The sequence below is a fragment of the Caloenas nicobarica genome, chromosome 1 (genome assembly GCF_036013445.1).
Source record: "Caloenas nicobarica isolate bCalNic1 chromosome 1, bCalNic1.hap1, whole genome shotgun sequence".
Lineage (NCBI taxonomy): Eukaryota > Metazoa > Chordata > Aves > Columbiformes > Columbidae > Caloenas > Caloenas nicobarica.
Genome location: NC_088245.1, coordinates 7,943,719 through 7,958,382, shown reverse-complemented (window position 1 = coordinate 7,958,382; position 14,664 = coordinate 7,943,719). Strand labels below are relative to the sequence as shown.

At 43.2% G+C, this 14,664-nt stretch overlaps 1 protein-coding gene across 2 annotated transcripts in view; it reads left to right on the top strand.

Moving 5' to 3' along the window:
- FRMD4A (FERM domain containing 4A) overlaps positions 1–14,664 on the top strand; it is a 231,693-nt gene that overhangs the window by 154,066 nt on the left and 62,963 nt on the right. For both annotated transcript variants that reach the window (XM_065637321.1, XM_065637330.1), the window contains exons 7-8: positions 1,213–1,235; positions 9,278–9,361. In XM_065637321.1, coding sequence (XP_065493393.1) covers positions 1,213–1,235; positions 9,278–9,361 — 107 coding nt within the window. The remainder of the gene's footprint in view (positions 1–1,212; positions 1,236–9,277; positions 9,362–14,664) is intronic.

Genomic DNA, 14,664 nt, shown 5'->3' with positions numbered 1-14,664 from the left:
TTTAGGTCAAAGAACTGAAGTATGGAGAATCTACCCGACAATATTGGTTTTTTAAATTCAGTATGCTTCCCCTGTGCGGGCCAGGGCATATCCTTTGGGTTTTTCCCTTTGTTGAACTATGACCATGATATGTTCAAGGTCTCCTTCCTATGAACCAGAGGAGAGCTTGTCTGCCCTTCAGTTCACTCAGAGGGAAACAGGAGGATATAATATTATAGTACACGACTGTCAGAACTCAAGTGATTTCCTCTGTGGCCTTATTTCAAATTGTTGTGTTACCAGAAGAAATTGAAGTACCACGAAAGCTCTGAACTTCACCCCAGCCTCAGAACTGAAGCACTATTGGACGTGGGCTGACAGGTTTTGCAGGTGGATGGAGGGATGTAAAGACAAAAGACCTGGATGCAAAGCTCAGTCCTCTTGGCAGTGGAAACTCCCTCACTGCACAAATTGCATTCTTGCACTGTGCTTTCTGCGTAGCTTACAACAAATGAGGTGCTCTAGTGTGCATCATATGAAATGTGTATTGCCTATGGAAAATGAAAAATGTGTGTTACATCTACTGAGGGGACTCACCGGATTTTGAGGGTTCGCCAGATATGCAATTAGACTCACGTACTAACCTAACTGCTGGAGTGGAACATTACCCAGCCCTTTATCCAGCTGTGATGGTAATAAATATAAATATCTAGATATATAAGTAAATACTAGCTAAATACTCCCCCAAACACCCAGCAAGGAATTAGAGAAACTTATGTCTTGCATGCCCCTGAAAGCTGACAGCGAAAAAGCTTTTGGAAAGTCTAGTTACTAGAAAATAACGAGAATACTTGTAAAAAGAGACAGAGGAGTTGCAGTCTCTGAGGCTGCAAAGTCACTGAGATTTCAGAGATCTTCTAGTAATGTAGCATCCACATTGACCCCAAAATTTACTTATTTACTAGCATTATTTCCTGCAGCTTCTTAGGTATGTATTAACAGAATGAGGAATCATCTGGCCCTGTATTAGGCAAACCTTTTGATTTGTAATATGCCCATCTCACTGCATGGATCGTGGCACTTGACATTAGATACTGGTTCCAAAAATTACATGAGGAATCAATTACAACAGGAAATTGCTGCTAAATGAATTTTGCAAATGGAAAATCTTAAACAGTCTTTTTTCTATTATTTCTAATGATCTATTTTTAATTTTTCTCCCTCATTTTACAGGAGGCAAAGGGTGATTTTTCAAGGTAGGTGATCTTAAAAGTTGTTGTCATTGTGTGCTGTGAGAATTAATTTGTTAAAATCACTGTGTGAGCAATGTGACTCAGTTGTAGCTGTGTAGCAGCAGGAATGCCTTTCTAATGTAGACATTGTGCTTCCTGAAATCATTTCTTCACAAAACACAGACTTTGACCAGAGCATGCCTTGCACACAGCATTGTTTGTGACTTTGTTGTTGACGAAGCTCTTTATATGCCCGTGAAGTTCAGGAAATGGTCTAGTTTTTGGAAGGAAATTACTAAGGAAATGACTCTACAATCACTGTCATATCACAGATCCAGCCAGAGGGAACATTAAAATTCCATCACTAATTGGTATTTCAGCTTGAATTTGGACAGAGTTCTCAAAATCACAATTTAGATAATTGATGAACTTCTCCTATTCCTTGAGCCAAATCTTCAGAGTTGCTGTAAGGAATCCAGAGAGGTGACTGTGCCTGGTGTTCCAGGCGTCTGTTAATGAAATGCCCAAGAATTTTCATTTAAGTTGACAGCATCTGTCAGTTACACATTAGTAGCAACCAGAGGTCAGATGGTTGTTTGATGTCTCATGTGAGAAACATGAAAATTCTTCATCTGAAGCTCAGGAGAACTGTCTATGGTAAAAATTTCACATATTCCGTATGCTACTTTTGTTGACCTGAATGTGATTTCACCTGGAGGACCACAGTATCTGTTGAATTTAGTTTCAGAGAAGAAAACAAGGTGTGAATGGGCAGTGAGGTTGAATTGTGAGATGAGCTGAAGAGATGTCTTAATTTTGTCAGCATTGAGATACACTGAGAGAAGACTGTAATGATACCCTGTGCACCCATAGGAGCCTGTGAATAACAGGCAGGTTCTGCCTTCTGGTGGACTGGGGCTTCTAGCCAGCTAAAATTGAGACAAACCAGTGAAAAGGGACAATGCATTGCAAATATTGCCTGCCCATTGTGGAATCTGATATGACATAAGGTAACCCTTGCTAAAAGGAACTTTAAGTTCTGCTTTATCATTTCTCAAAGCCTTAATCAACTTGCAAAATCCTGACATGCATCTGACCACAGAAACACAAGCCCAGTCTTGCTTCATTTTTCAGTTCCACCCGATTTGGAATAACTTAGCTATCAGCAGTGTTTATTTAGAGGGTACTGGAGTGCATGTGACTCTTTTACTTTTCAGTCTGATTTTCCATGCACTGCCAAGTGCTCAGCCCAGAAGAGCTGGACCAAGCAGAGTTTTGCCATTCAAACCTGTGATAAACCACACTGTCCAGTGGTTTTGCTATGAAGCACAATATTTAAAGTTTCTCATAATATCTTGGACATGATGAAAACACACCCAGAAAGCGTACATTCAAACTATGAAACACAGAACAGAAAGGTATCAGATGGCTTCGGGTAGTAGGACTGAAAGCATTTTATCTTCAAGTATCTGTTTCCAGACCAGAAGTGGAAACAGACGGTGGAAAGCATCCAGCTGCTACAAGCTGTTTGATGTCCCTTGTCAAAGGAATGGTTGAGTTTATAGCAGTGTGTTTCTCTGAGAGAAACACAGAGATATGAGGAATCTTCTCTGAGAGCAGAGAAAATCCCTCATCACATGGTGTTAACTGCTTCCTCCACATCGATGTGGCAATCACCACCACCCTCATTAAAACAGCTCTTACTCCTTCCCACCTGTGGGTCACCATGATGTGAAGCAGAAGGGAAATTCTTATATCTGAGTCAGGCAGAGAAGTGGTGTCGTGATAACAACTTGCTGACACTGCCAGGGATCTTAATTTATAAATGGGCTTTGGTGGCAAAGCAATCTGCCCTATTAATGGAGTTTAAAGCCTACTCCTGGAAGAATCCTATCCTGACCCTCTATAGTCTAGGAGAAGACTTAGCATCTCCAGGCATGTCTGTCCAGCAGCTCCCCTCTAACATGCACTGACATGGGTTGATGTGCTGGGTGAGATCCAGGTGCTACTGAAGTCAACATGTGGTCATTGTGGTCAAGCTTTTGCCTGCTGAGATTTGTGGTCATCCATATCAGCAGTGGAAAATCTGGGAGGCAAATCAAGGCTGGGGCCAGCCAGAGGAACTGCAGATGGAGACAAATGTTCTGACGTCTCTTAGGGCTGAGGTTAGCTTCATGTTTGAAGTTAGTTGATGTTGAAATGCTATTTGAAATAGAAGTGGCTACTCTTTGAAACAGAAAGGCTCTGCAGTTGTGAATGTGTCGCTGCTGAGATTTAAAGATAATATGTTGTGCGTGGCAGCGTACATTGCGCGATAGCTGAACTCTTGAACTCCTGCTTTGTTTTTGAAGAAATAAGTTAGTTCTAAAGGGTTTCATGCTTGGAACGCAGACTGCAGATTTCCCACACCTATTCTGTCTACTGCCACCACCAGATTTACAGCCTGTGAGACTACAAGTCTTTCTTTGGCCCTGATCCAGAAAAATGTGTTTGCAGCTCATTCGTGGCAATGGGAGAACTGCTGTTCCCCATGGGAACCTTCCTATGAGTCACTGCTGATTGCCTCAGGTGCTGGGACAGCCAATGCTAAATTGTCGCAATTTCAGCTGCGGGTTGGCACCTGCCCATGGTGACCTGAGTGTGATTAACTGCAAACCCTGCTGCACCCAGGTGGTGGATCACAAGGGGCTGGTTCAGGACTCCTGAATGAAGTTGCAGGTCTGCTTTTTCAGCCTCATGGGAGCTCAAAAACCAGAACTGATCTTACACGGTCTAGTAGTCAGTTTTCTACCTCTGAACTGATACATCTACAATGACGGCAGATCCCACTGCTGCTTTTGAGGAAATCATTCCATGGCTTAGAATAATAAGTGTGCTCATAGGACTCTTCTCTTCTTTCCCCAAAAGGGGCTTATGTGCCCCTTCAAACACATGCTCTACATCCTTTAGTATGGCATCATCATGCATCACTCTTATCACTGTCTACAACTACCTGAAAGGAGGTTGTAGCATGGAGGGTGTTGGTCTCTTCTCCCAAGTAGCAAGTGACAGGATGAGAGGAAATGGCCTCAAGTTGCATCAGGGAAGGTTCAGACTGGATATCAGGAAAAAATTCTTCTTGGAAAGGGTTGTGAAGCAGTGGAACAGGATGCCCAAGGAACTGGTTGAGTCACCATCCCTGGAGGTGTTTAAAAGGCACATAAACAAGGTTCTTAGGGACATCGTTTAGTGCTAGTTAGGTTATGGCTGGACTCGATGATCCTGGGGGTCTTTTCCAACCCGAATGATTCTATGACTCCTATCTCTGATCCTTGCCACCTTGGAATGCCGCCTGACTCAGACATCACAGTGACTGCCCAGTGTTTGGTAAGCCTGGAGAACACATACTCTGAGTCACCCTTATCTGTCTTGAGCTAAGATGCCACAATAGCCCTGACAGGTCAGTTGGACATCTATTACTAACAATTTGACCAAATCCTTTTCCATTTCTAATTTGTGATCCATTTCAAAACCAAACCCATCAGAAATCTGGAGCTCCTGAACCCGTTTAGATCAATTAAGAAAAATATTTCTCAGTGTTTGCTGTAAGTGTCCTGGGCCACGTCAGTGTTTTGCAAGCAGAGTTGCACAAAGGGCACATCTCTTCCTTGACACAGATTTAGGCGGAACTTGGGCTCAGCAAGGCTTTAAAATAAAAAAGTTATTCTCCTTAAGAAGTTCCCAGTTCTCTGTGTTAAAGAATGTGTTTCACATTATTTAAAAGACTCCCCAAATGCTTCAGCTGACAAGACTGAAAAAGTTTTACATGTAGGTTGGGACATACCACTGAATTTAGGACAACTAGGTATCCCTGTTCAGCTGATTCTCAGGTTGAACGGGACACTTAAGATTGGATCTGTGCTTTTTGATATTAGCTGCAAAAAATTTGACTTCAAAGGCACAGAATCACATGCATAAAGCTCCTAAGCTAGCATCCTGCAGACAGATGTAAAGGTTATAAGCTCAAGCTAATCTTGTGAGTCACACTTGGTTGGCAGAGCATGGGCAGGACAAATTTCAGTTCCTTAGATGAACACAAATCCTACAGGTGTGACTCTCTTTAGGCTTACATAGAGGAAGGAACCAAGGTGCCCTGCCTCATTTGTGGGGGATCATAGCATATTGTTAAAATAGTTGAGATTTTTCCCCTAAATTAATCCTACCAGATCTAGACTCCAGTCTGACATCGACTAAAATCTTTGGGAAGCTCACACCAGCTTTGGTTTTAAATGTTCAGAATCCAGCTCTTCAACCTTAAACAGCATCTGTCTCAAAGCAGCTGGGAATTACATATACTGATCATTTGTCCCTCAGTTTGGGGAGGGGAAAGAAAAAACCTTAAGTAAAACAAAATCCTGAACCATTGCAGCTAGTTCCCCAGACAGAGTCCCATTGCTAGATTTCTTCCCGTTAAGCAATATGAGACATTTCGAGTGAACTCCAAGTATCTCCCAGCAATATATGAAAGAATAACAAGGGAGGAAAGCAAACGGCGGGTTTCCTGTTAAGCAGAATTTCACAATCATTTCAATGTTTGGGCAGATGGTAATCTAACACAGTTTCAGGCTTACTTTTCTTTCTGTGGAACCGAGTGACATTTAACCAATTAGAATTTATGAAGGGGCTACAAAACCCAGGCTGCATTCTTGCAACCTTATGGAGAAGATCCTAAACACTGTGTTTCAAACAGTACTATTTCATTCAAGAATCTCAGACTCTGTTTCCTCTGGCATTCAACAGAATTAATTACCATGCTGAGAAGGGTTGATAGCTTTAACCTGTAGTTTTGTTTTGTTAGTGATCGTTGTTAGTACACATACTGGAAAATGTATGGATTTCCTGAGACGACTGCATATGTAATCTTGCTCAAAATTATTGCCGCCAGTTTGCAAAAACTTGTTTTTCACAAAAAGTTTATGAAGTAGCTAGGTAGGCCTTTTATCCCCATGTGTTGACAGAAATACTGAGATGTGGAGGCTAATTTATTTGGCCAAAACTCATTAAACGAGCAGTACCAGAACTAAGACCAGAATTCAGGAGTTCCTGTTTTCTAGGTCCGTCCTCCAGTGAGTCAGCCTTATTTCTGGGTATCTAACCAGCTTTCAGGACCCCATGCAAATGGCTTTTCCAGTTCAGTTTTCAAATTGTTATTCGGTCTTTTAAATATTGTAATTTCCTCCATCGTGCAGGATTGAAGAGGTCTGGAGGACACAAAGAAAGTGTATTTGGAGCCTTTCCCCTGTATATCAATAAATCTGTATCAAAAGCACTCTTCCTTATATACCAATCCTGCAGGTTGGACACTTTAGAATATAAAATAAATGCAGCACAAGTGTCTGAATTAAACGAAACACTTTCTAAATGCAGTAATAAAATAAACACACCGAGATATTTCACTAGAAAGAACAGGAAGGGCAATAAGTATAGAAGCACTTGCGATCCTGCTGGAAACACTTTAAAAATTAAGGGGATTGGTGTTTTAAAAGGAGCCAAGAGGAAAGTGACCTCACGGCCACTAGCTCAAATGCAACCTGAGCCATGATTTTTTTTCCTTTTTCTCACTTTGACATCCTTTTGGGAGTCTGAATTCATTTGTCTTGAGATTAGTCTTGCCAGAAGACTTAGTGAATATATAGACCATGGAATGAAATCCCTTTTTTTTTCCTGGAAGTGCTTACGTGAAGTACATTTGGTGCCTTGAAGCAGCGAGGCACTATCTTTACGGTATTTTCTAGGTATTGAGCAGAAATGCTAATCCCACCCAACAACATCATTAAGAATGTCTTTTTCTCTGATTCTTAAAAGACTTTTTATCACAGCGCAAGGTTTGCTCCTCACTGACAGAAAAGACAGAGCTGACTGGTGTTAGCCCTTTCTTTTACGGGAGACATTACTGGTTCAGGCTTTTTCCCAGACTCTCAAAGATAGTTTAGTCACCACTAATCTTGCCCTATTTGACAGTTTTCTGGGCTCAGAAAGTCCCTGTTTGGAAATTACTCCCTGTCTTGCCAGAAAAGTTTTGGAAATTTCTCAACTTCCTTCGATGAGCAGCCAGCCTCGAAAAATCTTCACTTGTGGGCAGTGACTGCTGCTCGTGCTCCGATTGTGCTGGGTTCTATCTTTTTTCCTCCAGTTTCTTTCAAAATGTCAAAAAACCTCGGTAAGAGCTGAGTATGCACATGCTGTGGAGGAGACATCTCTGGGCAGACTTCATGAACTCTGTAAACAGCAACAGCTTGTTTTCTTGGCTGTCAGTCACGGAGCAGAGCGGCCAGATCAGCAGATAACACGGAACAGAGCAGCTTCTTGTTCAGACTTGTGCAGGTATTTACCTGCCATGGTAGAAAAAAATCTGAATAGTTTTTGAGCATTTGCACTTACAAAGGAGGAACTATCTGATGGTCAGATGCCCATGAGATTTAGGAAGGAGTGGGTGTTCAAACGTTCTTTGTCAGGAGTCATTTGACTTGGCATATGAGGTACTACTGAGAGGTTTTCTATGTGCTTAGCATGGAAGTCATTTCTTGTTAAGTGCTGTTCTATACATCTTCGCTCTGCAAAATTTGAACCTGATTGAGGCTTGGGCATCTCTGTCATAGATTAGTCTTGAGCTAGAAGTTGTGGTCCTGTTTTAAAACTACTTAATTGAGTGTCAGGAAACTACCATGACAATAACTACCTGTAGACATACCCCAAATGACTGCTCCAGGATTTATGTTAGTGGTTTACCCTATGGCAATTAACCTGCAAACTCCAATTAAGATAAACCCACCTGGGTCTCAGGCTGAGCCTGCTGCTGGAGTGTCCAAACAGAGAAATGCTGTGGGAAGATTTTTACAACTGAAGCTCATGTCTCTATGAGCTCATGTCTCTGTCCCAGAGACAAGAACAAAACTCAGGGTGACCCGGCACATCCAAGGGCTCCTTGAGCCTTTAGCAAATGTTAAGGTGGCTGTTTCTACAGCTGGGGATGCCAGGTCTACCTGTCTGCCTGGTTAATGGCCCTGCTGCCCTGCAGGAGAAGCCAGTTGGCTCAGAAATCTGAAGCTCTGGGAGGGGTATCTCTCTCCACAGCTCCAGGACAGCCACGCTTCTATTAGTAGGATAAAGGGCAGGGTACAAGAAGGCAGAAAAAAACCTGCTATTAAGAAGTAAGCCAATAAATATTAATTCTTTGGCACTCCTCAGTGTCCTGTCTGGCCCTCCTGGCTGTGTATTTCTATGATTTTAAAAGTAACAGCAACACTGTCTTCCTTCCCAAGCCTTTGAGGAAGGTTTTTTTTTTCACATGCACACAATTTCTTGTGTTTTTAAAAGTGGGAAGGGAGGCATTGTGGGTTTGTAGGAGAAAATCCTATAGTATCATTCCATCTGTGAGAATTTGTCTCTTGTTTCATGAGCTCTCCCTGCTCTCTGGTGTGCAGCAATGCTGCACCAGCTGGCCAGCCTGGCCACTAAAGGCTGCAGGGAGGAGAATGTGAGCAAAGTGGTTGGGCCTGGTCCCACAGAGGGTTTTGTGTAGCAGGACATAAATTCAAGCTGGAGCCTCATCAGTGAAGATGTGCAAAGGCCAGGTCACTGGGGCAAGAGGCTAAAAGCAACCAGTGATGCTAAGAAAGCAAATCATTACTTTTTGCAGCAGGTTGTAAGACATTAAATAAAGGTTCTGTATTGCAGCTGAAAGCATCACTTTTATTTCTCTTCCCGTTGTTTTTTTTTCTCTGTATGAACATGTCTGTGGGACCCTGCTCGATGAAATGTGACATGGTGGCTTTTGTGTCCAGTCACTGATAGGAAGTGCTTCAACATAACCATCTGGGAGAGCTTCTCTCCAATTTTCATAATAGAGGGAAAAGTTAACTGGGCTGCCATAAAACAAATAAAGAGAGAAGAAAAAGGAAACCCCAGTGCTTTTTGTTAAGGAGGAACAGATGTAGAGCCGTAGCAGCCTGCCAGCTAGGTCAGGTCATATCAAATCCTGTGGTTGTTTTCTTGTAGCCTGATCCTCCTTTTGAACTCTCTTTCAGCAATGAAGTTGTAAGGAATGAATTAAAGAAGCTGCCGGCCCTTCCAACACCAGCGCTGAAGGAGCATCCTTCCCTCGCTTACTGGTAACGTATCGTTCTGGTGAGCAGCTTTGCAGTGGCTTATGCAGGACCTGGCTCTGGCGACGAGTGATCTGGGAGTAGAACTGGGCTGCAGGGATTCCTGTCTTCTAGTTCTAGGTCTGCCACTGACTCGTTGTATGATTCGACACAAGTAGAGCTACCACTCTGGGCCTCAGTTTCCCCATCTGCCAAATGGCTGCAGTAACATCCAGACAGAAAATTCACTAGAAATGAGCAAGCGTCTTGAAATCAAGACGCCTAATGTGCCATTTCCTTTGCCAACATTTTGCATCTGTGCAGAGTTTTACTGGTTTGAAATGTCAATATCTTGCACTGTCCTGTGTTATTTTTTGAGTGATTGAGCTTCATCTTGCAAGTCCTCTCTGTATGGCATAACTGAACTCAAAAGAATGTGTTCCTCCTTTTATACAAACTGTGTGATGTTTGAAGGTGGAGGCTTGTGAGCTCTGTCTTTATTGCATTGAAAATTAAATCCAGGGTAGGAGCAGGGTCACAATTAACTTTTGTATACCCCACATATAGATTCTTTGTGCCACCCTGCATATCCCTTTTATCTGTGCAAATAGGAAAGAATTTGGGGAAAGACAGTTCATTAATGGGGAGATGCTTTCGCTTGATTTTCTGTTTGTTCCTCTTTCATGTTTGTCTTTAAAGCACTAGACTATAAGCCTGGGGGTGGGAGTGAACTTCTTTATCTGCTACCCTGCTAATTTTGGCATCCTGGTGATCTGAGGATGGCAGGGGGAAACAAATCAGTTTGTAGTTTATGATCTCAGTTCTTCCCTTTGCCAGGAAGACCATCCACTTTTCCTAGCATGGCTACAATACCAGAATGAGCTGTGCCTAGCATCAAGCTGTAGGCGAGCTAGTCTGTGAGGCATCCTCATCACTTTCTGAGCACATCAGGGGAGACTCAGAGTCCCCAGCTGAAGTTAGGAACACTGACACAAATCTGTGGATCATCCCAGTCTCCTGGTGTTTCTGTCTTGGTAACCAACCCAAATTTTGTGAAAAATTGATAAATGTAGGCTGGCATTTCACTGGAAGCAACACGGTCTCCCTCTTTGGAGCGTCTCTTTCTTTTTTCCACAAACTAATCCACACATTAAAAAGCAGTGCATTTCCAGCCAGGTCAGTGGCCTGGTCTGACTGACACACTGGTAGCTCAAGCTAAAAGTCACCATGCAAGGAGTGGTGGGAACAAGTAGGGAAGGCAAATCTGACCCTTCGGCAGCAACGTGGACTGAGATCTTACTGAAGTGCCCACATAGTCCTTGCCCCGGTTGCCTGTGATACTGCCCAGGGAAGTGACTGAGTCACCATCCCTGGAGGTGTTTAAAAGACATGTAGATGAGGTTCTTAGGTGGTTTAGAGGTGGATGACAGTGTTAGGTTAACAGTTGGACTTGGGGATCTTAAAGGTCTCTTCCAACCAAAATGATTCTGTGATTCTATGGTTCTGTGGTATCTGTATGCAGAAAAACAGCAACAACCCAAGCTGCTTGTCAGGCCCCGTCTGCCCATCAGGATCTGTCTGCCCCCACTGCAGGCAGGTGTTAGCCAACATGCACTCAAGGGTGGTGAAACACTGGCCCAGGTTGCCCAGAGAGGTGGTAGATGCCCCATCCCTGGAGACATCCCAGGCCAGGCTGGACGGGGCTCTGAACAACCTGATCTGGGTGAAGATTTCCCTGCTCATTGCAGGGGTTGGACTGGATGAGCTTTGAAGGACCCTCCCAACCCAAATGTTCTATGATTCTATGACTCCATTACTGTGCAAGGAAGTCCCAATGAAGTCTGGGACTGCCCCTGTCCATAAGACACTCTCCTGGGGTTTGGGCTCGGTTCGGTCACCTGCGGCAAGTAGAGCCATGAAAAAACCTCATGCACAGGATGCAAGTATTTAGAGTTGTACACAAGGTACAGCACTTCTTGTAGGTGTACTTAATTTTGTGGGAGTTCTCATGTGACTGAGAACAGGTCGCAGGTTGGGAAGCTGGTTGTTTCCAGTGGGGTAATAAAACAAGTGGCTGTAGTCCTGTGACTCCCTTGTGATTCCACCAGGTCTCAGAGACCTCTGATACATCAGTAACTCATTATTTTTAATGGTGGCTTTTTCATAAACACCTTCTGAAACACTGAATGCTCTTGAGAAGAGACTGCTAGTGAATCAGATGAAAAGCTCCTGAAGTACAGATCAAACTTCAGTGACCTAAGATGGCAGATTTTTAAAAACTGTGTTTTCTGACACTTCTGCGTCTCATGCAGGTTACACACCGGATACAAATTCCATCCTGTTTTTTTCTGTGTGCAGTCGGTTTATGCTGCCATTGTTCAGCATTAGCACAAAGCAGTAACAAGTGAATTTCCAACTCTGGAAAGAAATATTTAAAACATTAAGGGTGGGATAGGTAATTGCTCCAGTTAGTTTAAAACAACCAAACAACAGAATCCGGTGCTATATTTGTATCAGCTGAGATGGACTAAGTGGTGATAAAACAGATAATCAAGTAAATACTATGATACCTTAAGCAAGATACTATGATAGATCTGCATGAAATCATGTAACATTTCCATCACACACCACGAAAAAACATCACCTATTGTTCCTGTCAAACATAGTAAGACCAGTGAGATGAATCTATCAAGGAGTGTAGCAAAGAAGGTGGAGTATGACTTTTACAGACATCTTTCCCTGTCCTAGCACAGCTTTTTATAAAGGAGTGTTACTAACAGGTTCTTTAAAGCAAGCCTTCATGTCATTTATTCAGCCGTCTTCTCTGTTTAGCTTGAAAAATCTTTGGGGAAGACTTTCTCTGACTGTGCATTTGTACAGTGCGTGGTGCAATGGGCCTTGGTTGCAAATAACAGCTAATGTCAGATAAATCATGGCCTCAAGTTGCGCCAGGGAGGTTCAGATTGGACATTGGGAAAAATTTCTTCACAGAAAGGGTTGTTGGGCATTGGAACAGGCTGCCCAAGGAAGTGGTGGAGTCACCATCCCTGGAGGGATTTAAAAGATGCAGAGGTGAGGTGCTTGGGGACATGGTTCAGTGGGGGACTTGGCAGTGTTGGGTTAACAGTTAGACTCAATGATCTTAAAGATCTTTCCAACCTAAATGATTCTGCGATTCTGTGAATCCTGGATTTTTGGATGCAGCAAGGGCTGAATCAGCACAGTTTGGTGACTCATGATCCACCTTCATGGAGTCTCCTGATTGCACACCCTTGCTGCAGGCCTGTCCATTCACTGTAACTTCTTGGAGGTTTGTAGACATCACAACAAAGTTGAAGTAATTTTTATATCAGCAAGTTGCTGTTCCCAGCTCTCTACAAATTCAGAAGAATCAGTTGCACATCTTGTTCTCGAGCATCTCTTAGCATCACTGATTACTGGTGAAGGAAGAAGGGGATTTTTGGTGGTTTGTTTCGTGGGGTTTTTTCTCTCTTAAATAAAAGCTGAGCTTCTGATCTTCCCACACAGTCCAAGAGCTGGGGCCCTGAGTTTTGATACTCTTGCCCATGCATGGAAACAACCTACAGAATTTATTATTTTAGACACAAAACTGATCACAGAGGCTGGAGGCTTTAGAAAATGTGTTAATTCACAGTGCTCCTTTCCAGCCACTGTCTTTGCATTTTATCTCAAGACAGATCCTTCCCAGCAAGCCAGCCCAGTACTAGGTTGTCAGTTAGAAGGCAAGGAGGAGATGCAACAGCACAAATGTGGGTGCTAGAGTGGGTTTTTACACAGACCAGGGAGGAAATAGACTTCTCCAAGGTTCCAACAGACTTTGAATGCAGGCTTGTTTTTAGTAATACAAAGTATCAGCATTGCCAGAAAATTCACCTCTTGAAAATATAAACTGAAAATCACTATTTAGTTTCTGTAATACAACACAGACCTGAGGCTCTGATTCTGCTCTTGGTCCCTTTGGCCCAAGAGATGCTCTGCTGGCTTCAGTGAGACAGTGTATGACTGCAAATAAAAACAGTAGTAAGTTCAACCATATAATCAAAATAGACAAATCAGGTTAGAAACACAACGGTAAGGAACAGCAATGAGTGGACAGCTGTTTAAAACAGCTCAGTGTGATAGGAAAAGAGGGGGGAAACAATTACCTTTGAAAATCTGGATCTGATGATGAGAAACTCTGGCCCTGCATTTGCTTACAAGTTGTCTGCCGTCCAGTTCTACAAGCTGCTGGGACAGGAGGGATTTCTTGGTAGTTCTAAAGATCTTTATCAGAGTTGTCTGCTGCAGGATATCACCCACGTATTAATTTTTGCAGCTTTGGGGGGAATGTTTTATGAGCTGGCAAACAGACGGTAGCGCTTCAGCAGCCTCCATGTCTCCACAATAGTTAAGCATCCTCTGTCAGGGCTGTGTTATGAATGAGTTTCTGTGTCAGTGACACAGCAACAGGCCAGGGCAGGGGGAGAGGAGGCGTCAGCTGGTGGTCCAGGCGGTGTCACAGCTTCTCCCAGCTGTCAATAGCAGCATGGCAGCCGCTCAGAGGTGAACAGCTGAAATTATAGGGGGGAATGTTTATAAGCTCTGCTAATGCTCCTTCTGACCCACAAATGATTTTCTTGTTTTCCCTGGCACATGCCGGGCTTACTTCTCAGTCCCAGAGCTGGAGGCAGCAAGTGACCTCTGTGCTGGACGTTCCTTCTGGCACAGGGAATGAAAAGGAAGTTCAAAGAACTGTTAGAAGATCGACTGTCATGCAGCTGGGGTGGGATTCATCTGACCACGAACATTTCTTCAGTGTAGATCTCTCCATCTGAGCTAGGTGCCCTCAGCTCCCTTTGCTGTCAGGATGAATTGTGCTCTGGACTGTTTCTTTCCCCAAAGTGTGAGGAGCTCAGTGTTGTAGAAAGGTGAAAAGCAGCAAATCCCACTCTTAAATATTCATGGCTCAATTGATAGCTCAGGCTTTCTTTTTTTTGCTCAAAATTAGAAACAGGATGATACTTATCTGGCCCTTTACATTTGCAGACTTCAAAACATTATACGGTAGAAAGGAAGATCATCAGTATCCTAATGAGGCAATGGAGCTACAGAGAGTGTTGCCTGCATTTGTTCAGAGAACTGGGTAGAGCCTGGACTACCCCACATCTTTTAGTATGGGTGGAGAACATAACTTTATTCATCCCACTGCTCAGGAAGGCTGCCTGACATCTAGTCTGTCCTTTTGAAGGAAATCGGCCATCGATTGGCTTCCCAACCAAAGGGGTATGGTCTGGAAACATATCCATTATTTTGTAATAATAATTTGTAAG